The sequence below is a fragment of the Euleptes europaea genome, chromosome 5 (genome assembly GCF_029931775.1).
Source record: "Euleptes europaea isolate rEulEur1 chromosome 5, rEulEur1.hap1, whole genome shotgun sequence".
Lineage (NCBI taxonomy): Eukaryota > Metazoa > Chordata > Lepidosauria > Squamata > Sphaerodactylidae > Euleptes > Euleptes europaea.
Genome location: NC_079316.1, coordinates 79720216 through 79742343, shown reverse-complemented (window position 1 = coordinate 79742343; position 22128 = coordinate 79720216). Strand labels below are relative to the sequence as shown.

Below are 22128 nucleotides of genomic sequence, written 5' to 3'. Positions count from 1 at the left end.
TTAACGCAGATTCCCCATTTTTTTTTAAAGACTTTATGAAGTGTAAAAAAGAAATTAATCTATGGGTTGGATCCAGACTAATTTTCCACTCATGTAAGGGGAAGTATAATTTCTGCCAATTCCCCTTTTCCTTCTGCAGACCTCCCAGTTTGCCCCTTAAGCCATTCCTTAAGGTTCCCTGTCCTCCAAGAACCAGCATTTGGCTACAGAAGAAGGAGGCAGGCAGTAAACTTCTTGCTTTCCATAGATTTTTATTTAGGTAATCAAGAACATATCCAAAAACTCTGCATAAAAAATTGATAAGGTTCTTTTAGCAATCCCACTGACTGCTCTGAAACAGTGTGTGTGATTTTGCCGTCAAGCCATGCCGTCAAGCTCATATGGTTTTCAAGGTCAGAGACATTCGGAGGTGGTTTGCCATTTCCTGGCTCCGTGTGGGCTGAGAGAACTGTGGCTGGCCCAAGGTCACCCAGCAGGCTTCATGTGGAGGAGTGAGGAATTCAACTGGGTTCTCCAGATTAGAGTCTGCCACTCTTAAACCCTACACCACGCTGGCGCTAGCTCTGAAATTACCCAGGAGCAAACAGTATTGAGGATCATGGCCCAGTGAACTTGACAAGGGGATCTCTGATAAAGATGAAAGACTATTCAGACTTGACTGTTCAGTTCAGTTGTACTTCTAGAACATCCTCTAACCAGGCTGAAAAGCCGTATACTAAGAGGCATGCTTTCATCTTCTTGCAGAAGGAAGTGGAAGATGGGATCTATTCCTGACTGGAAATGGAACAGTGCAGCACGCAGCGTCCATGCCTATACCGCTCATTCACTGATGCAAATGGCTGCTGCATGATCTAAACAGGATCTATCTCCGGTTGCGTCTTCATGATATGGTGACATCTGGCTCCCCAGAGCACTTGCACAACAAGGAGAAACTGTACTGGGTTGGGTGAGGGGAAGGACTTCAGTGGAGTGTAATGCCATAGAGTCCATCTTCCAAAGCAGCCATTTTCTCCAGGTGAACCGATCTCTCTCACCTGGAGATCATTTGTAATAGCGGGATATCTCCAGCTACCACGTGGAGGTTGGCAACCCTAATCCAGAGACAATCGAGCACAATGAAAATTTAAGCTACTTTTAACAAGTAGCTTAAAACACACACGCATGCGCGTCCTCCCTCAACATTATTTCTTTTTTTCTTTGTGTGTGCGTGGAGAGTAGCAGGGAATGACAATTTTGAACTTCTAAACATTCCAGAGGAAATCTTCAGGAAAACTGCTTAAAAAAATCTAGTCGACCTGAGGCTTCCTGGGCATGAACCAAACCACGACATACGAAGCAATGGTACTCTTAGCTGAAAGATCTGTGCCGTTGGAACTGGAATGTGCCATTGTTGATTTTAAGAATAGCCAGCCCTTGCTAAGGTTCGTAGAGTGTGCTCTCTACATTATTATTCTGTATTGTGCCTCCTTCTGTACTCCCATTGTATTATCAATTGACCATTCTTTAATATTGACGGGCTTTTCTTTTGGCTAGGTTAAATATTTTTCCCTCCACTATTTTGCTGGGTAGATTTTAAGGAATAGCTTATCCAGATTGACTGTGTCCTTGCAGATTTGGTGCAACCGAAACATTGGCTCATATCTTTTTTAACTGTATGCTGGTGGCCCCTTTGAGAGATTCCTGGATTCAGCCAGTGATTGCTTGTGGTGATTCTTTTGCTTCCCTGGCTCTTTTGCTATGGGATTTTTTAATACTGATTTTGGCATAACGCTGGCTGTGGCAACATTTTTGGCTGCAGTGGCTTCAACACGAGGGTGGAATTAGAGGGTAGTATTAATGTGATTTATTTTGTCCAAGGCCATTGGGTCATCGGATTATTTGAAATAAACTATTTTAGAACTGCAGGTGCAGCAGTCTGCTATTATTATGTTTAAATCTACGGATGTGTAGCCGTGTTAGCCTGTCAATAGCTGTAGAAAAAAGCAAGAGTCCAGTAGCACCTTAAAGACTAACAACATTTCTGGCAGGGTATGAAGTAAACAATGCCCATGAAACTATCATATGATTTGCATTTATTAAATTCTGCTAAGGGAATACAACAAATGGTACGTTTTCTGTAAAAAGCACCGATGTATAATAGACCAGGTATCGGAACATATCTCAACCGTGCAAGTACGTTTAACCTACTGCTGTTGTATTTTTATTTTTTGTTGCTGTTGTTATTATAAACGAAACTTAAAATAGAAGAGTTTTATAAACTCTCATTCCCCTCGTGCCATAGCCCTGATCGGAATAAGCCTACCCCCTCCCATGGGCCCTAAACTGAATTTTAAAAATCTCTAGACACATAACTTCCAGTGCTTGGAATTATTTGTTGCGGTGCTTGGCAGGCAAACTATACAGAAAGTCTAATCCAAGAAACTAGACATCCTAAACGGGACGTTGCTTTTTGGCCTATCTCTCCGCGCAGCATACAGACATGAAAACATTGCTTGTGACTCAGCAAGCCCCCCTATGTTGTATGTAAAGGGCTGTCAAGCCACAGCTGACTTATGATTTCCCCAAAGACTCCAAAAACAGAAGATTCTCTCCTGTAGACTACAAGAGGAGATTAGCAATTGGCGAAGAAGGGTGCTGTCTTTTTTTAAAAAAATATTTTTATTATTTTTCAATAATAACCAACATTAGATTTAGACATACACCCTCTATATCCATAAATATAATCATTAAAAATTCATAAAATTATTAGATGTATGTCTTCAAAATACAATCAAAAACATTTGACTTCCCCACCGTCTTCCTCCCTCTCTAAAATATACAAGATCTCCTTTGCATCCATGCATTCTAATTCATCTATAAGTCACCCTATTATATTTGTACTTTCCCCTTATCCAATATATTCAATATTAATAATACCAAGGAGAGAAAAAGAAAGAAAAAGAAAAAAAAGGATAAAAGAAAAAAAAGAGATATCCCATTTCCCTCCCTATATTCATCTCAAAATACATGTGTAAATCTAAAAAGGAAGAAAAGAGAAAAGGGGATTAAAGAAAAAAAAATCATCTTATGTAAAGTCAATGATTATAGTAAGAAGGGTGCTGTCAATGGCTGATATATTTCTTTGCAGACACAGCAGAATAGCTGGGGAGATTTTAGTGCTTTCAGCTCTGGCTCTCCTCTTGGTGTTGCTGGGGTACAGTTTGCTGTAAGAAGTGGTTTCTTTTCTTAGCTCTGAAGGCTGATTCCCATCTTTTCCCCTTTGTTTCCCTTCGCTCTCGCTTAGCTTCCTTAAGTTGCCGAAAAGTTTCTTTTTGCAGCACTGGAAGCTATTTCCCCAGCTTTTTTTCCTGGATAGCACAACAGAGTGGCTTCTACTTCTCCCTTCCCCATTTCTTCTCATGCGGAGGGAGAATTACATTGTACTTGACCAAGAGAAACTTTTTCTCTGCATTTTTTTTTTAAATTGCTAGCTGCCTTGGTGGCCATTGTGAGGGCAGAAAGGCTAGATATAAATTTAGCAAACAAAGAAAATGAAATAAAACCTTAGGCTAGTCACTCTCTCTCTCAGCCTAACCTTCCTTATGGGCCTTTCTTAGGGTAAAGTGGGAAGAGGGGGAAACATATATAGGCTCCCCTGAGTTGCTTAGAGGAAGGGTGGGATAACATTAATAGGGTTGCCAGGTCCCTCTTCGCCACCGGTAGGAGGTTTTTGGGGTGGGGCCTGAAGAGGACAGAGTTTGGGGAGGGGAGGGACTTCAATGCCATAGAGTCCAATGGCCAAAGCGGCCATTTTCTCCAGGTGCACTGATCTCTATGGGCTGGAGATCAGCCGTAATAGCAGGAGATCTCCAGACAGTACCTGGATGTTGGCAACCCTATTTATTAAATAAGTAAGTAAGTAAGTAAGTAAGTAAGTAAATAAATAAATAGGCAATTCTGCCTATGCAGCCAACATCCAGGACAAATATAACATGTGTATAATAGCCAATTTAGGATTTAAAATTTGGAAGATTTTGTGTATTGGTGGTGTTTTAGAGGTCTAAAGGCAAACTGTAACTTTCTCCCATGTACTTATGGGAGAGTATTATATGCTCATTGATGTATACTGCTTGAAGTACTGCTGATACATGCTTGTTACCGCTACATGCTTGTATACCGCTCATTATATCTGTTGATGTGTACTGCCTATTTTTAGCATATTCAATCGTGCCTGGAACAAGATTACACAGTGTTAACTTCTGAGTGCGGAAATAGGGCTAGCAGGTGGGAAAAAACACGGCTTTTTTCTTCTTCTGTTGTTTGATTTTGTTTGTAACAGGAGCAGACTCCATGGGTTTTAAAATATGGAGTGGCTGATAAATATTTTAATAACTTCCACTGCATCACTCAGAGGAATTCCTGCTAGTTTCCATTGCTTGGCAGAGAATGCTGACAATGGACAGATTCCTGGAGTTCTGGGGGTTGACAGTTCCTACCCAGGAGGGGGCTGCTGTTCCTTTAAGAGCTCCCTGCAAGAAAAGACATGTCTTAAAGGAATAGCTGTTCTTTCTTTCTGGATTGTAGATGGTAATCCTAAAAGTCTGACTATTTTTGTCTTTTAAGTTAAAGACTGTGTATGAGACAGTAATTAGTCATTAGGCTTGTGCTGATTTCTCACAGGCTTTTGGCTGGTGTCAGCGTGTGTCTCTTTGGCATCATTCTTATTCATAATAGATGATGTAATTTGGGAGGAGACAGGGTAGATTCGATCTGCGGAGGGAAAATTCTAGGTGTTCAGAAATATGTGGAGTACAGTTCCCTTTTTTTTGTCTTTTAGCTATGAAAAGCCTCAGATAAAAATGTCATAGTTGTAAATAGGTACCAGTCTCTCAAGTAATGTAGAATTCAGGATATTATTGCGTAGTAACAGTTAGAATAAAAGGGATAATGAATGGTTCCCATTACTCAAGGCTCTGGACTGTAGCCTAGCTCAATGACACTTCTTGGGAGGAAAAATTGAAACCCAGGTCATGGCTACTAAATAGCTCAGCAGAACATCTGTATGTGTTAGTAAAGGGCAGAATATTTTAATGTTTTTAAATATATATATTTATGTTGATTTGAGTTCCTTAGTCAATGAGAATTTTCTAGGTAATTGGGAAAATATAACATAAGAACATAAGAACAAAAGAAAGGCCATGCGGGATCAGACCAAGGTCCATCAATTCCAGCAGTCTGTTCACACAGTGGCCCAACCTGGTGCCTCTAGGAAGCCCACAAACAAGAAAACTGCAGCAGCACCATCCTGCCTGTGTTCCAAAGCACCTAATATAATGGGCATGCTCCTCTGATCCTGGAGAGAACAGGGCCATCTTCTGAGCATGGAGTAGGGGTCACTGGGGTTGTGTGGGGGAGGTAGTTGTGAATTTCCTGTAGTGTGCAGGATGTTGGACTAGATGACCCTGGTGGTCCCTTCCAACTCTATGATTCTATGATTCTAGGTATGCATCATGACTAGCACCCATTTTTACTAGTATTCATGAATAGCCCTCTTCTCCATAAACACATCCACTCCCCTCTTAATGCCTTCCAAGTTGGCAGCCATCACCACATCCTGGGGCAGGGAGTTCCTCAACTGAACTATGCGTTCTGTGAAGAAATACTTCCTTTTATCTGTTCTGAATCTCTCACCCTCCAGCTTCAGCAGATGACCCCCCGTTCTGGTATTATGAGGGAGCAAAGTTTCTCCTTGTCCAATCTCTCCATTCCATGCATACGTTTTTAGACCTCTATCATGTCTCCCCTTAATCACCTTATTTCCCAGCTAAATAGCCCTAAACATTTCAACCACTCCTCATAGGGCAGTTGTTCTAGTCCCCTGATCCTTTTGGTTGCTCTTTTTTGCGCCTTCTCAAGTTCTGCAGTATCCTTTTTTAGGTGTGGTGACCAAAACCCTCCCGCCGATAGCAATGAGGGACCTGGCAACCCTATACAGCAGTGAACAACCTGCCTCAACTTCTTAGCAGAGTGACACTCCTCTAATCCTAGTGACTCCCCGGGGGAATATAAATCAAATAAATAAGGGTGTAACTCTTCTCATGGTTTCACTGTCGTTCTTTTACTAATGAAGATAAAATATATTGCACACTGCTGGTTTTTTTCTTTTTTTTTTACCAATCCCTGTTCTGCAGAAACAGCAGAAACTTTGCTCTTTTATTTTGCTTAACAGGCTATCAGCAAAGAGGAACAGAAATATAGTAATTTCTTCCCAGCCCAGACTTTAAAATATGCTCCCTGTTCCAACTGCTTTAAGTGCCGAGTCATCTTTTATTGTATTTGCTCATTGTTCTCCTTCTCTGTTTCTCTCTTCTTAAAATATTCTGTCTCATGTTACTGGTTATGAGTTACGCTTCTTTTTTTTGCTGGAGACACTTCAAAGTAACTTGGGAAGCTTTTAAACTAAAGTTATAATACTAAGCTGAACATTAGCCATTCCTGAAAAGACTATCTGAACTTAACTTTGGAACTGCTTTGAGCCAGACATCTAAGCGCTGTAAATACTCCTATTTTAAAAGAATCATATAATTCCCTTTATTCATCTGCATTGGTTGCCATTCTTGGTGAGCATTAAATAGGCCAGCCACAATTGTCCTTGATAACACCTAGTGAGCATTAATAATGTAACTTCCTTCTTAGAGATTATCAATGTTGAATACCTTTATCAAAAAATACTGAAGCAACATCATGACAGCTATAATAAAGAATGAGGCTTACACTGAATAGAGTGCCAAATATTCTCCTGTGTATTTCCTGTTTTTAAACCACAAATGCAGAAGAAGAAGAAGAAAAAAGTTCTCTTTTCTTTCTCCCAGTTTCTGTTTTAACCATTATGGCGAAAACTGGACGAGGGAAAGGATGTCTTTTGACGTTTGCACTTTGACATCTCGATTCTAGTTGTACGTGGGAATTACTCCAGGTTCATTTCAATTTGACCTTGCGAGCATCTGCTAGTTTCAGTTCAAATTGGAGGCTGAGCTTTGGTGGCCTGTGGAAATCAGTTTGCACTTCGGCAAATGAGCAGAATTAGGATGTTCTCCAAGACTCCAGAAGAGCTGGGTTGTATTAGGGCTTGTGATAGTCAACAAGGGTGGATTGTCAGAGATACCTCACAGCCATTGTAGCGAAGATGTGGATTAAGCAAGTGGCCTCATTTATAACATGGTTTTGGACAGGACTGGGCTGGGAAGAGACGGTGGCCCCAGAGGAAGCTAAACTGAGCCACCCCTGGTGTGCTACAAGCTAGCTCTGCAGGGCCTCTCAGCTCAGCGCGCCTGACAACGTGCATAGGGTACCCAGGTCCCTCTTCATCATCAGTGGGAGGGTTTTGGGGCGGAGCCTGAGGAGGGTGGGATTTGGGAGGGGAGGGACTTCAATGCCATAGAGTCCAATTGCCGAAGTGGTCATTTTCTCCAGGTGGACTGATCTCTATCGGCTGGAGGTCAGTTGTAATAGCAGGAGATCTCCAGCTACTACCTGGAGGTTAAGCAATCAAAAACCAACACCTCTGCACCATTACCTAAGGTTAGAAAATTAGTACAGGAACAGGCTGATAACAATGTGTAATGACAATAGTATATTGAATGTAACAACATGTTACCAAGCCAATTGCATGTATACAACAAAGTATTTCTCAGTCCTGGGTGTATAACAACGTGCTAACAAGCCAATTACATATGTACAACAAAGTATTACTCAGTCCTGGTACAGTAACAATCAATCTGAGGTCGATGTCTTCAAGTGAAGAAGGGTAGAAAGGGATACAATCGTTTCAATTCTTCCTCAGTCCCGTTTCTGTACAAATATGCATATATTACAATAAACAATCTCTCATAAATGTTCTCTCAATGACTTAAACAATATAAATATATACTTACATATATTGATGTCAAAATGTACTCATTCCAATATAAGCTTCTGTAGCTTCAAAAATTTCCATAGACTTTCCATAGACTGTGCAACCTTGTTTCAATGGATATCCTGATGTTGGAATAGATAAGCTAAAAAATACACATGGTTGCTATTTTGTCCCTAAAAGGGTGATGCTAAAAGTCTATGGAAATTTTGACATCAATATATGTAAGTATATATTTATATTGTTTAAGTCATTGAGAGAACATTTATGAGAGATTGTTTATTGTAATATATACATATTTGTACAGAAATGGAACTGAGTTAGAATGGAAACGATCGTATCCCTTTCTACCCTTCTTCACTTGAAGACATCGACCTCGGATTGATTGTTACTGTACCAGGACTGAGTAATACTTTGTTGTACATATGTAATTGGCTTGTTAGCACTTTGTTATACACCCAGGACTGAGAAATACTTTGTTGTATACATGCAATTGGCTTGGTAACACATTGTTATATTCAATATACAATTGTCATTACACATTGTTATCAGCCTGTTTTTGTACTACCTGGAGGTTGGCAACCCTAAATGTGTATTAGCTCACCTGTTGTGCCCTCTCCTCAAATGGAAGCAGGGCAGGAAGACACAATTGGTGGGCTGACACAAACTGCCAGGGCTGATCAGGAGTTTGAGCCAAGTGGAGTAGTCTGTTGCAGATAAATTAAACAGAAGTCCAGGAGCTCTTTAAAGGCTAAAAAAAAAACACGTATTCTAGCACCAGATTTCATGAGTTAGAGCTCATTTCATCAGTTGCCTGGAATGTACATCCATAGAAGATATATTTATACCGAAAGTTACAAGCAACAGAAAGGGGAAAGTAAGCAGATGTTACACGCGTGGCAGTTAAAAACAATATCTAATAAAATTAATCCTCTCCGTATAATCTCTTTACTCCCATCTTTCTGTTGCTTGTAACTTGAGGTGTAAATATATCTCCCATGTATCTGATGAAGTGTGCTCTGACTCTCAAAAGCTTATACTGGAATACATTTTGTTAGTCTTTAAAATGGTGTTGACATCTTTAATTTGTGTTATGTTTGAACCAAGCCACCCTCTTTCTTATAATACAATCCGACGTGTACTCCAAAGATGTGTTGATCACATGAAGCTGCCTTATATTGAATCAGACCCTTGGTCCATCAAAGTCAGTATTGTCTACTCAGACCGGCAGCGGCTCTCCAGGGTCTCAGGCAGACAACTTTCACATCACCTACTTGCCTGGTCCCTTGAACTGGAGATGCCGGGGATTGCACCTGGGACCTTCTGCGTGCCAAGCAGATGTTCTGCCACTGAGCCACATCCCCTGGTGTAATGGTTAGGTTTTGTGCTTGTTCTCTAAATCAAGATTGCAAACTAGCTTTGAACCATTATTCATAATTTGGGCTTAGAGGGCAAGTACGAATAATTATTTGCCAAGATAAAGTGGAGGAGAGGAGAGTGATATAAGCTGCTTTGGGTCCCTGTTGGGGAGAAAAGCAGGGTATAAATGAATTAAATAAATAATAATAATTTAGTGTTCCATGTGAACCAACACACTATATACTATACCTTCCACCAACATGTTGTGCTCTGCGGATTCATAAACACTTGTCACTGAGTGTATACATCATGCTCCATTAAACAGGGGGAAACTTACTGCAATTTCTTACCAAAATTATTAAAATTACTTACCAAAAACTGAGCTCCATCTATGTTTAATTTTTCCACAGTCTTGGCACAGTCGTACATCCCACACTGAAAAGGAGGAGAGGACACTAAATTTGGTGTTCATATATTTATGTAAACCTTTTGGCTGATTCCAGGCTAATCTGCTGCCATAATGAATTTCTGGTAGATTTCGGTTTTAGGTAGGGTTGCCAACCTCCAGGTACTAGCTGGAGATCTCCTGCTATTACAACTGATAGCCAGCTGATAGAGATCAGTTCACCAGGAGAAAATGGCCGCTTTGGCAATTGGACTCTATGGCATTGAAGTCCCTCCCCTCCCCAAACCCCCCTCTCCTCAGGATCTGCCCCAAAAACCTCCCGCCGGTGGCGAAGAGGGACCTGGCAACCCTAGTTTTAGGAAATTCTGTATATTTTGTACTGATTGTTATTGGTAGTGATTACATATAACTCCAGCTCAAAGTGATTACATATGACTCCAGCTCAAAGGCAAAGATGGACAATAATTTTCTGCCGTTCTTCAGAGAGTAGTTTGAGAGATGGATTGCTATTCATGGTGTCATCCCATATCTGACATAAAACAATTTTTGCAGATTATTCTATTGTTTAAAAAACAGAATATGCATCATAGGAAGTGATACATCACTCAAGTGCCTTCCAGCTCTGCTGAAACCTGCTGCATGTCTTCAGCTATAGATAACTGGACTTTGAAGGCAAGGCTTACTTCTATTTCAAGTCTCCAAACTTGAGCTATATATTGTATTTAATGAACATTATAGCTAACCTAGTCCCTTGAGCCAGAGCTTTGTGTTGGACCTGATGTAATTAACCAAGCCTACTGGTGGCCAAGGTTTTTGGTATTTGTGCCCCCAAGTAGGGACCTTTGCCAGTTTGTGCCAGTTTGGCTTGCATCATAGCCATATGTGAAGCACACAGAGCAAAGGTTAGGTCACTCACAACCAGCTCAAGCTTGTTCTTTCTGTTGCTTTCCATGCACATGTACATGTGCATTAAGCAGCATCTATTTGTGAACATATTTGAGATGAAGTTGACAGCATCCCTAATGGTCAACCCCCAAAATGAATGTGCCACTATAGCTTAAATCACACTATGTGTACTGCTGACTATGTTCCAAGGGGGTTTTGAGCGAGGAAGTACCAGTAGTACAGTACTGAAATTCAGACAGGCATGGAGGTTTGAGTCTGTACCATAAGAAGGAACACAAATCCTTCTGTAAGATTTGGCATAAAATGTTGACTATGGCACATGTAGAGGGGTTTACTAGGGTTGCCACTGGTGAGAGGTTTTTGGGGTGGAACCTGAGGAGGGCGAGGTTTAGGGAGAGGAGGGCCTTCAGTGCCATAGTTTCCAACTGCCAAAGCGGCCATTTTCTCCAGGTGAACTGATCTCTATCAGCTGGAGATCAGTTGTAACAGCAGGAGATCTCCAGACGCCACCTGGAGGCTGGCAACCCTATGTAGAGCCCATGTGGCGGGCACAGCCAAAGGAGATGTTGACTAGGACAAAATTTGGACTAGGATCGGTATCTCAATTTTTGGTCTTATTTCCACAGATATTCACTATGCCACAATTCTATATTTTAAATGATCAGAGGGTGCTTTCTGAGTCAGATTTCTCTCTCTCTCACACATGAATATCTTTGTACATGTGGTGTGGTTTTGTTCCACCCAAGGATGTCAGGAATGGATGGATGTTTTGCATGTCTAGATTAAAGGAGGAAGTGAACAGTAATGGAAATTTCAGTGGTGCAGATGTTCAGCACACTGGAAAAAAAGCGAGGTCAGGGATAAATGATCATAAATTGACTCAATTTTGATACTGAGATAAAAGATGCATTTTACCAATGCATCGTGCCAGTTTCATGGCTTGTTCTGCTTGCTTCCTGATATGAAAAGAATGAGGGCTACACGTAGGGTTGACAACCTCCAGGTACTAGCCGGAGATCTCCTGCTATTTCAACAGATCTCCAGCCTGATAGAGATCCGTTCACCTGGAGAAAATGGCCGCTTTGGCCATTGGACTCTAAGGCATTGAAGTCCCTCCCCCAACCCCGTCCTCCTCAGGCTCCGCCCCCAAAACCTCCTGCCGGTGGCAAAGAGGGACCTGGCAACACTAGCTACATGTGTAACCTATCAGCTGGGGAACGTTTGGTTCAAATCTCACCTCTGCTATCTCTCTGCCTTTGCCACCCTTTGCAGAATGGGAATAATTAATACTAATCAATAATAAACCTTGCTGTAAAATAGAAAATGATCAGAAAATGTTTGTGAAGTACTTGGTTTTTTTAAAAAAAATCTGAATACAAGATACCGATAATCATAATATTTAATTTCACTCCACTATGTGCTTTTTGGGAAAGTCAATGGAGCAATATTATCTAGCTCCTAAGAAAGTCAAGGCACACAGGGGAAAGAATGTATTGGGTGATATTAGTAAACGGCTGTTCCTTCCAGAAGGCTGTTCTACGAGTGAGGAGGAAGGGGTGGGGTTTGCAGCCGCCTGTGGAAAGGGAGGGCCCGCCGACAGACTATAGGGTTCCACTGTGCAGTGACTCAGCTGTTTTCGGGGATTGCAGTTGATCACGAGCTGAATCTGAGTCAGCAGTGACATGCAGCTGCAAATAAAGGCCAATATAATTCTAGGTTGCCTTAAATGAAGCATAGTGTTGAAGTTCAGAAAACTCTCTCAAAACTCTGAGTCGGGGAAATAGCAGATGTGCATTAAAAAAAAAAAGCAAATCAGAAAGATTCTGTGCCGTGCAAACATGGGCAGATGGTTTTAAAGCTTGGTGTCAGAAATGTCTCTGCTGAGCTGTCTCTTTCCTTTCTGCTCTCGCCTAAATCTTGCCACCCTGGGGAAATGGAAAGTCTTGAAGATGGGGCGGGAAGATGGAAACTGAAAGCAGTGGTTAGGATGGCCAAACTGAAGGCGGAGCCTGGAGTTCTGGAATTAAAACTGATCTCCAGACTACAGAGACGGGTGCCCCTGGAGGAAATTGGAGCTTTGGAGGGCAGACTGCGGCATCCCCATCCCCACTGAACTCCTTTCCCCCCAAACTTCACCCTCCTCAGGCACTGCCCCCACATCTCCAGGAATTTCTCATGACTAGGATTGCCAGCACTGGGTTGGGAAATACCTGGAGATTTTTGGGGTGGAGCCTGAGGAGGACGGGGTTTGGGGAGAGGAGGGAATTCAATGCCATAGAGTCTAATGGCCATTTTCTCCAGGCGAACTGATCTCTATTAACTGGAGATCACTTGTAATAGCAGGAGATCTCCAGCTAGTACCTGGAGGTTGGCTAGGGTTGCCAGGTCCCTCTTCGCCACCGGCGGGAGGTTTTTGGGGTGGAGCCTGAGGAGGGCAGAGTTTGGTGAGGGGAAGGACTCCAATGCCATAGAGTCCAATTGCCAAAGTGGCCATTTTCTCCAGGTGAACTGATCTCTATCGGCTGGAGATCAGTTGTAATAGCAGATCTCCTGCCACCACCTGGAGGTTGGAAACCCTACTCATGACAGAGTTGCCCCCCCTCAATTGTGGTGATCCCCTCAAAAACGGAAATCCCCCTTCACGAACACTGCATATTATTTTTAATCTCTGAAATATTTTAATATTTAGTTTAATGTTTTAATGTTTGCCACTTTGGCAACTCAGAATTGTGTGGAAAGGCAGCATAGAAATGCTTTAAGTAAATAATCTCAATCCATAATGAGCTCCCCGTGTCAGTTTTTTTAGGGCCAATTCCCCCCAAACATTGGGTGATCTAATGGCAGATCTCCAGTGTCATCTAAAGTTTGACCCAAGTGTCATGGCCAACCAGCAGTGATGCAGGTAGTTGCCAACCTCCAGGTGGTGGCTGGAGATCTCCCGCTATCACCACTGATCTCCAGGCGACAGAGATTAGTTTACCTGGAGAAAATGGCCGCTTTGGCAATTGGACTCTATGGCATTGAAGTCCCTCCCCCTCTCCAAGCCCCACCTTCCTCAGATTCCACCCTCAAGATCTCCAGCTATTTCCCAACCCAAAGCTGGCAACCCTAGGTGCAGGTGATCCATGACCTGCTGCCTCAAGTCCTTTTCTTTACCTTAAAGCACACGGGATTATGAATTGGGCTGGGGAAATGGTTATATGCAAGGAAATGTTTGCTTTAGGTAATTCCCCGATGACATTTCCCCAGCCTAGATCCCCGAAGCTGCTGTCTCCCAGTGCCCCTTCCCTGGTCCAGTTCAGAAGGCCCTGCAGCAGCTTCTATGTAAAGGAAAGGTCTAAGGAGATTCAGTCATTCATCTGTTTTAACTGATAGTCAGAATTAAAGATAAGCATCATTACTAGGGTTGCTAGGTCTGGGTTGGGAAATACCTGGAGATTTTGGGGGTGGAGCCTGAGGAGAGTGGGGTTTGGGGAGGAGAGGGACTTCCATTGGGGTATAATACCATAGAGTACACCTTCCAAAGTGGTCATTTTCTCCAGGTGAACTGATCTCTGTCACCCGGAGTTGTAATTGTGGGAGATTTCCAGTCACCACCTGGAGGTTGGCAACCCTTATCATTATGCCTTCACTGGTTTAATATGATTCTACACTTTTCTCGAATGTGTAATTCAAGCTAAGGTTTTTTTTTAAAGTGTTATTTAAAAGTTTTGTTTTTTTTTGGTTTGAGATAGTATGCCCTCTCATATTGCACAAATCTGCAAACAAGGCCAGATAAGATTTAAAACAAAAAGATGAATAAAAGCAACAACATTATCCTTGCTCTCCCTCACTAAAGGCCGCTTATTTTGCCTATCTGGATGTAACAGAAATTAATGTAAAAGTTGTTGGAGTGCATATGTAGATTTTTTAAAAAGTTGATTTTTGATCATTTTCTAATTCAGACCGATTTGTGGGGGAGGAGATTTCAAAACACACAGGAAAATGCAATGTAACTAGGTAAATGTAACAATAATATGCTACAAAAATATAAAATTAAAATGTCATTTTTATGTTAGAAGAGCAAACCAAGAGAACATTTTTGAAAATAACTATCTGTGAAGAAAACTATGGCATACAGCTTGTACTCAGACATGTTGGCTATTAAAAGGATAATGCAGATTTGGAAAAAGTTCAGGCACAGGCAGTAAAATAATGTGTGCAATGTAAGGATTTTAGCAGCCGAGTCCTAAGAAGAATTATGCCCTTCTAGGTCAATGAGTTTAGACTGAGTGTAACTCTAAAGACTGCACTGTAAGCAACCTTTTCGTGAGGCTGGATTATTGAGAAACATCGATAGATTTCTTTCAGTTAAGAGAGAACCATGGTGAGAAGGAACTGAAAAATGGGATTTTAAAGCATACTTGATGTCGTATTTTAAATAATATTTTATGTCAATGTTTTGTCTTTTGTGTTGGGTTCACGTAGGGTTGCGAGCCTCCAGGTAGTAGCTGGAGATCTCCCGCTATTACAACTGATCTCCAGCCGATAGTTCACCTGGAGAAAAAGGCCGCTTTGGCAATTGGACTCTATGGCATTGAAGCCCCTCCCCTCCCCAAACCCCGCCCTCCCCAGGCTCTGCCCCAAAAACCTCCCGCCGGTGGCAAAGAGGGACCTGGCAACCCAGTTCATGAGTAGCAGAAAGCTGTTTTGGACATTGACATTATCAAAGTAACTGCCAAGAGCCACAAGACTTTCAAAGTGACTTGTTAAAATAAACTTGTAAACATGTTGTTGCTTATAGATGAAGACTGAAAGTCAGCATTTCATAACAGACAATCCTTCAAGAAGCCATTTGCTCCCAACACACAGAAGCACTTTGTGATAACACCCAACACAACATGGTTGATGACAGACAGTTCCTTTCAAATGAGCTGTGTGCCAGCGGAGCAGTTTGATAATATGACTGTATCTAACTGTGTATCTCTGGTTACTGTTTAGGATTCAACAAGGAGTGGGTAAGATTAAATAATTTACTTCTTGGATTTGCAGTTGCCCATCACCTAGAAGTTTATATCAGCACCATACCTGTCTCAGCAGATCTGCAACTTGGAAAGATGTCCAGTTGTCGCATTCTTCTCGAAAGGGTAGTTTTGTGGCCATGCTGGTCTCCAGCAAGGACTATCTGATCTGTTTCTGGTAAGGTCTAAATGGTTTGCTTCATAAACATCACTGAGTGATTCTGGAAATCATTAGAGGAAGTTCCCTCTGCAACTTTTTTTCCTGTGTTGTCATAGCTTAAAGCCACACACATCCCCAAAAAGGAACCTTCAAGCTGTATTTCATTAGAATGATTTTGAATGACATTTGCTGGTAGTCTTTAAATGCTGTTTAAATGCTCTTTAAATGCTGTGATCATTGAAAGCAAAAGCAAATCTATTGGCCTGAATTTTGATTTCCCACTCATGCTCTCTGACGTAGAAGCTTTCCAGATGATAAAACGCAGACTTTTAGACATAGGCCTTCAGGATCTGTATAGGGCTGCTAATAAAACCTGCTTGCCACTAATCTTAGGGATACCTTTTGATGTTTACCAGCCTTCCCCATATCTATCTCACATGTATGATCCATCTTGTCACAGAGTTATCTCCCTAGCTAGGTTTAATGTTATGCCATCTGCGTTACTCGATGGAAGATTTAGCAAAATCCCTCAATCAGACAGACTTTGTCCCTTTGGCAGTAATTTTGTTGAAACAGTTGTCCATGTTTTATTTTATTGTAGTTTCTATTCAGAAATTCGTAATGAACTACTAAGCCTTTTGCAGACATGTAGACTGAATGCTTCCGATTCCTGTTAATGCTTCCTTTCTATTGAATAGACTCCTTTAATAAACTAAACTAATCATTTAAATCACGCACTGCTAGCAAACGGCTATTCCAAGAATGAAATCAGAAGGGCCTTATTCTTGCTTCTCAAGATGAATCAGACATAAATACAATGTATTTTAAAATTGTATATAATCACACAACAGAGCTTTTTCCACGACAAAATTAAACTGGAGTCACATAAGTTTAAAATAACGGTGACAGAGACCAGCCTGGTTTCTATGGGAATCATGAATCGCTGTGACACAAGGGAATGGTTTCGTATAAGGCCAGAAGATGAGGATATTCTATTCTTCTACCGCTGTTTGACATGGAATTTAATTTTTCAATGCTAATTTGTTTTTGGTATGAAGTTACTCGAAAGGCTGCTCTTCGGCTTTCATTTCTGCTTTGCAGCAGGCTAACTAATGCTCATCTCTTCATGAAAACCAACTATTTTAAACTCTTCTTGCACTCAACAGGAAGCAAATTCCTAACTCTTGTTTACAGGGATTTACGACTGTATCTGTGAAAGCAGTTTCTTACTGTATCCATTAGAGCAGCCGGTAACTGGGAATCATACTATTCTTCCTTTTTCTAAACTGTTGTCACTTATTCCCATCAGCATCATCCTTTAATATACAACAGCCTTTAGAATCAGTATTGGTGTGAAAAAGTAGCAAATGTTACAGTACTGTAATCTTCCTCCCCCTATCACACATGCATGGATTTTGATGTTAATAAACACTATAGAAACAAAGACAGACAGAGTGCTAAAGATAGGGCACATAAAGTATTTAAAGAACCACTTACCGAGTACAGATAAGAGTGTTGTTTTGTAGTGAAACTTCTTCTAAGTGCCCCAAGTCCAGAGCAGTTTGTTTTATCTGCTATCCCTCTGAAAACACCCTTATGTTGAGAGAATGATTGACAGGCATGCTACGTCCTCTGGGAAGGAAACGAGAAGCCTTAAAACCATAAAACAGTTCAGGAAGTGAGTTGCACAAAATTCCCGGAGAAATTCCCTGTGAGAGGAGCTATTCGAATCCTCTTCATGAGATTCACAGATCACTTTCCCTGCGGCATCAACACAACTCTGTATTTCAACTTCCGCCTCCAGTTCTGTAGCTGCAATTCAGAAGGGACATACTGATTGCATTTATTTAATTTTGGGCCGGTAGGGAACCGAATGCCCTTCAATGCCAGAGTCCAATTGCCAAAGCAGCCATTTTCTCCAGGTGAACTGATCTCTATCGGCTGGAGATCAGTTGTAATAGCAGGAGATCTCCAGCTAGTACCTGGAGGTTGGCAACCCTATTGAAATGGCTTTTGGATGTTAATTTATTTTGCTGACTTGAGAATGGAGCGTGTTTTTCTGATTTTTGAGCTTTTATGGAGTGTCCATACGTTTTAAGAACGTCTTCATGCTGTTGCAAGCTGCTTCTAACCATTTCAGAGAAGCAGGATATAAGTGTTTCAATAATGATATCTTCAGCAAATCTGGTGCCATTTGCACCAAATCCCAATGGGCACAGTTATGCTTTGCTTCCCAGGGTTGGTTGAATGAAAATGAGTAGTTCTTTCTGATGAAGAAGAGTTGGTTTTTATAGGCAGACTTTCTCTACCACTTAAGGAAGAATCAAACAGGTTTACAATCACCTTCCCCTCTCCGCAACAGACACCTTGTGAGGTAGGTGGGGCTGAGAAAGCTCTAAGGGAGCTGTGACTCGTCCAAGGTCATCCAGCTGGCTTCATGGGTAGGAGTGGGAATTGCTTTGGCAATTGGACTCTATGACATTGAAGTCCTCTCCTCCCCAAACCCCACGCTCCTTAGGCTCTGCCCCCCAAATATCCAGGTATTTCCCAACTTGGAGCTGGTAACCCTATGCATAGGAGGACTATGGCTGCATGGAGATGCATTATGTATTCACAATTTCAGACTGCAAGCAATATTTCCAAGGTAAATATTTTCTAAACAATTTCTAATGCCTGCTACTACATACTAATATTTTTTTCATATTCTTGTGTGCATATATCTTATCATGCATTCTTATTTTACTTAGTTTTCATTGCTTTAGCACAAATGCATGTTTTTAACTAGTGTGGCAAAAATATTGCTTGTCACATGCTTGTTTACCTATATATCAAGAATTCCCTTTGATTTTTCATCCTTAACAACTGATGATGAAATGCCTAGTTGTGTGATCTCTTTTGTGTGTATTTCAGTGTGCTTCTCAATTTAATTGGGTAATTTCTTTGAATCATATTGTATGTTTCAGCAGCTTGGCAGACCTTCAAGTAAGAAATATTGAGCTACTATTATATCTTGGAGTCTCTATTGCATATCAAGTTTGTGGCAGTTTTAAAAACTTCGCAATCCCTCTCAAAATGCATTTTCAAAATCTTTGATAAAAAGAGATAAAAGTGCAAATAAAAAGACTATACCTAATGTTTGCCTACAAATGCCTAGGGGTGCTACAGTGGTTCACTCAGCATCTTGGTGTTTATCTTTTCCAGGGCTGTTTGTATCTATTTCTAGCTCTTGTTTCTCCATAGGGTTGCTAACCTCCAGGTACTATCTGGAGAACTCCTGCTATTACAACTGATCTCCAGCCGATAGAGTTCAGTTCACCCGGAGAAAATGGCTGCTTTGGCCATTGAACTCTATGGCATTGAAGTCCCTCCCCTCCCCAAACCCCACCCTCCCTAGGCTCCGCCCGAAAAACATCTTGCTGGTGGCGAAGAGGGATCTGGCAACCCTATTTCCCAGGCTATTCCTGGTTCAGTGCCATCTATTCTTCTGAATTCCCCTTCCTACCATTCTCCTAGCCAATTAGGGATCACACAGTGGATGTGGTAACACCAGTGAGCCTACCTGTAGCTCAGTCAGACTAATGGCAGTGCTTCAAGGAATAGTCAATGGATGATCCTAAGAAATCAGGAGTCTCAGTAGGAGAAGACAAGCTTAAAATTAACTAGAGCATGGCTAAGGGGTTGTCTTACAGATTGTTCTGTAGAAGCAACCCCCTAGCCACCCCTTGACTGTCTCTGTTTCTGCTTCTCAGAGTGTGTGCCTTTTACCACCCTTCCCTCTTTGAGTCCTAACTTGGAAATTATCCAGCAACTCACAAAAGAAAGCTAGATGGGACTCTCAGACACACAGGATATGGGCCATCAGTAGGGTTGCCAACCTCCAGGTACTAGCTGGAGATCTCCTGCTATTACAACTGATCTCCAGCCGATAGAGATCAGTTCACCTGGAGAAAATGGCTGCTTTGGCAATTGGACTCTATGGCATTGAAGTCACTCCCCTCCCCAAATCCCGCCCTCCTCAGGCTCTGCCCCAAAAACCTCCCGCCAGTGGTGAAGAGGGATCTGGTAACCCTATCAGCTAGCCTTTCCAGAGTTAGGTGTGGTGAAGTACCGGAAGTATGTGGGACTTTGGATTGGGGCCCTAAAGCGATAGGGGCCAGCCCCATTTGTTGATTATGGATCTAGAACAGGATTGCCAACCTCCAGATACTAGCTGGAGCTCTCCTGCTATTACAACTGATCTCCAGCAGATAGAGATCAGTTCACCTGGAGAAAACGGTCGCTTTGGCAATTGAATTCTGTGGCATTGAAGTCCCTCCCCTCCCCAAACCCCACCCTCCTCAGGCTCCGCCCCAAAATTCTCCAGTTATTTCCCAACCCGGAGATGGCAATCTAGAAGCTTGGGTTTAAGCCATCTAGATGCTTGGGTTCAATTGTAAATTTCTTCCCACGACAGAACTCTGATTGTGCTTTCTGATATATATATTAAGGTTTCCATTTGATGTGGGTCATGTACTCTTTGGCAATATGGTATGTACGTATTCAATATGATTGTATTGCATTGTCTTTTTTGTTTTTTTGTATGTTTCCATTAGTGGGGAATTTACAGTCCCATCTTTTACAGATAGAAGTTCATCTATTGCCACATAAGATACCTTCCCGATAGATAAAGCATTGGCGAAATGGGAGTTACACCGGGTCCCCATCTTGGGATTTAACTTGTTTACTTACCGTCTGTGATTTTGCAAAGCAGCTCCCGGTGAAGAAATTGTGCTCCTACACACGAGGAAGCGATTCAACTGCCGGGCAGACGAACACTGCACCCGGATTTAGTCTTCTTTCACTTGAGGAATTGAAAGTCATTATGTGGCAGCCTTAGGTTACCAGGCTGATTTTTTTCAATTATTCCACATTTTTGGGACTTTACAGTATTTGTTAAACATATGATAATTGCATTGTATTGTGATATCAATATTGTGTCCTTATAATTGTGTGTTACTTTGCATAGTAGCAAATTAGATTTTTGAAGCAGCCATCAGTGCTTTTCTTTTCTCTTTCTCAACCTCCAGGGAGTGGCTAGAGATCTCCTGCTATTACAACTGATCTTCAGGCGACACAGATCAGTTCCCCTGGAGACAATGGCCGCATTGGCATTTTGGCATTTGGGCTCTATGGCATTGAAGCCCCTCCCCTCTCCAATCCCTGCCCTCCTCAGGCTCCAGCCCCCAAACCTCCAAGTATTTCCCAACCCAGAGTGGTCTCCCATCCAAGCACTAACCAGGACAACCCTGCTTAGCTTCCAGGTCTGATAAGATCTGGCTAAACTTTAGACGTTATTTAAAGATGACACACAAGTCTTGATTATTAACTGCATAGAACTCAGCTATTACGTTTTGATTAGGTTGTGTTTTAAGACTAAGGAACGGGGATTAAAGGAGCTCTGACTGCGGTTGTGCTGTGTGTGTTTTCATGCTTCACAAATCAGGTTCAAAAAGCTGTGTCAACAGTACTCTAGGGAAAAAAATACTCTAATCCTCACCAAGCTTTTTACAGGAGCAGTAAAAATTTCATGCGACTCTAATAAAAAAAAAATCATTATCACCTTATCCTGACCTGTATTACAAGGAGACACTGCTGTATTTCCTTTTTGACAAACCCGATTGTTGTATATGTTAGCTTATGTTCTGTATAATAATGCAATAGACGATAATCAATGAATAACTAGCTGGAGAACACCGGGGAATCATCGTTAAGGGATTTTTCTTGTTGTTTCTGTTTGGCTGTTGGTTCTTAGTGGCGCAGAGATTTACATTTCTGAATGACTGCATCACACCAAAATGAAACACAAAGTCTGCAATAAAATAGAAAGGAACAGATTATTTTGTTTTTGTTTTTGCAGAGAGCTGATCCACTCGATGTTGGAAATCTGGAAGAAAGAACAAAGAAATGTCTAGCTGTTTTCAGTGGGGAATGGACATGGTACATGACACTTTTCCATGACAAGATGTTCATCAGTGTGGGCTGTTTTCTCTGATACTGGCGCATGTTGAGGTGTCAGCCTTTTTTTAACAAATGGGTCTGGCCATGTTGGAGTTGCCGCTTCAGGCAGCGACAAAACAAATAGTCACACATTATGGAGTCATGGGCTCCTACCCCAGTCAGTGGCGGGCCTACATTTTCGGGACCCTGAAGCTTGAACTGTTATGGGGCCCCCTTCGCAACCAGCAACAACAGGGCAACATCCAACAAGGTCCAAAGGGCCTTGCTGCCCTTGCAAGGACCTCGAGGCCCAAATGCCAGAGAACAGGGTGATATGGGGTGGAGAAAATGGGCCATACATAGGGTTGCCAAATGCCTGGTGGTGGTGGTCAAAATCCTGCCAATCCACCCCGCTGCCCGCCAACTAGCT

The 22128-nt window shown here is 41.9% G+C and overlaps 1 protein-coding gene across 1 annotated transcript in view; it reads right to left on the bottom strand.

The window, feature by feature from the left end:
* Nucleotides 1-15706, bottom strand: part of BLNK (B cell linker) — a 114831-nt gene extending 99125 nt beyond the window's left edge. The window contains exons 1-2 of the mRNA XM_056849954.1: nucleotides 15630-15706; nucleotides 9623-9685 (exon numbers count right to left, since the gene is read on the bottom strand). Coding sequence (XP_056705932.1) covers nucleotides 9623-9685; nucleotides 15630-15704 — 138 coding nt within the window. The 5' untranslated portion in view covers nucleotides 15705-15706. The remainder of the gene's footprint in view (nucleotides 1-9622; nucleotides 9686-15629) is intronic.
* Nucleotides 15707-22128: the final 6422 nt, after the last annotated feature.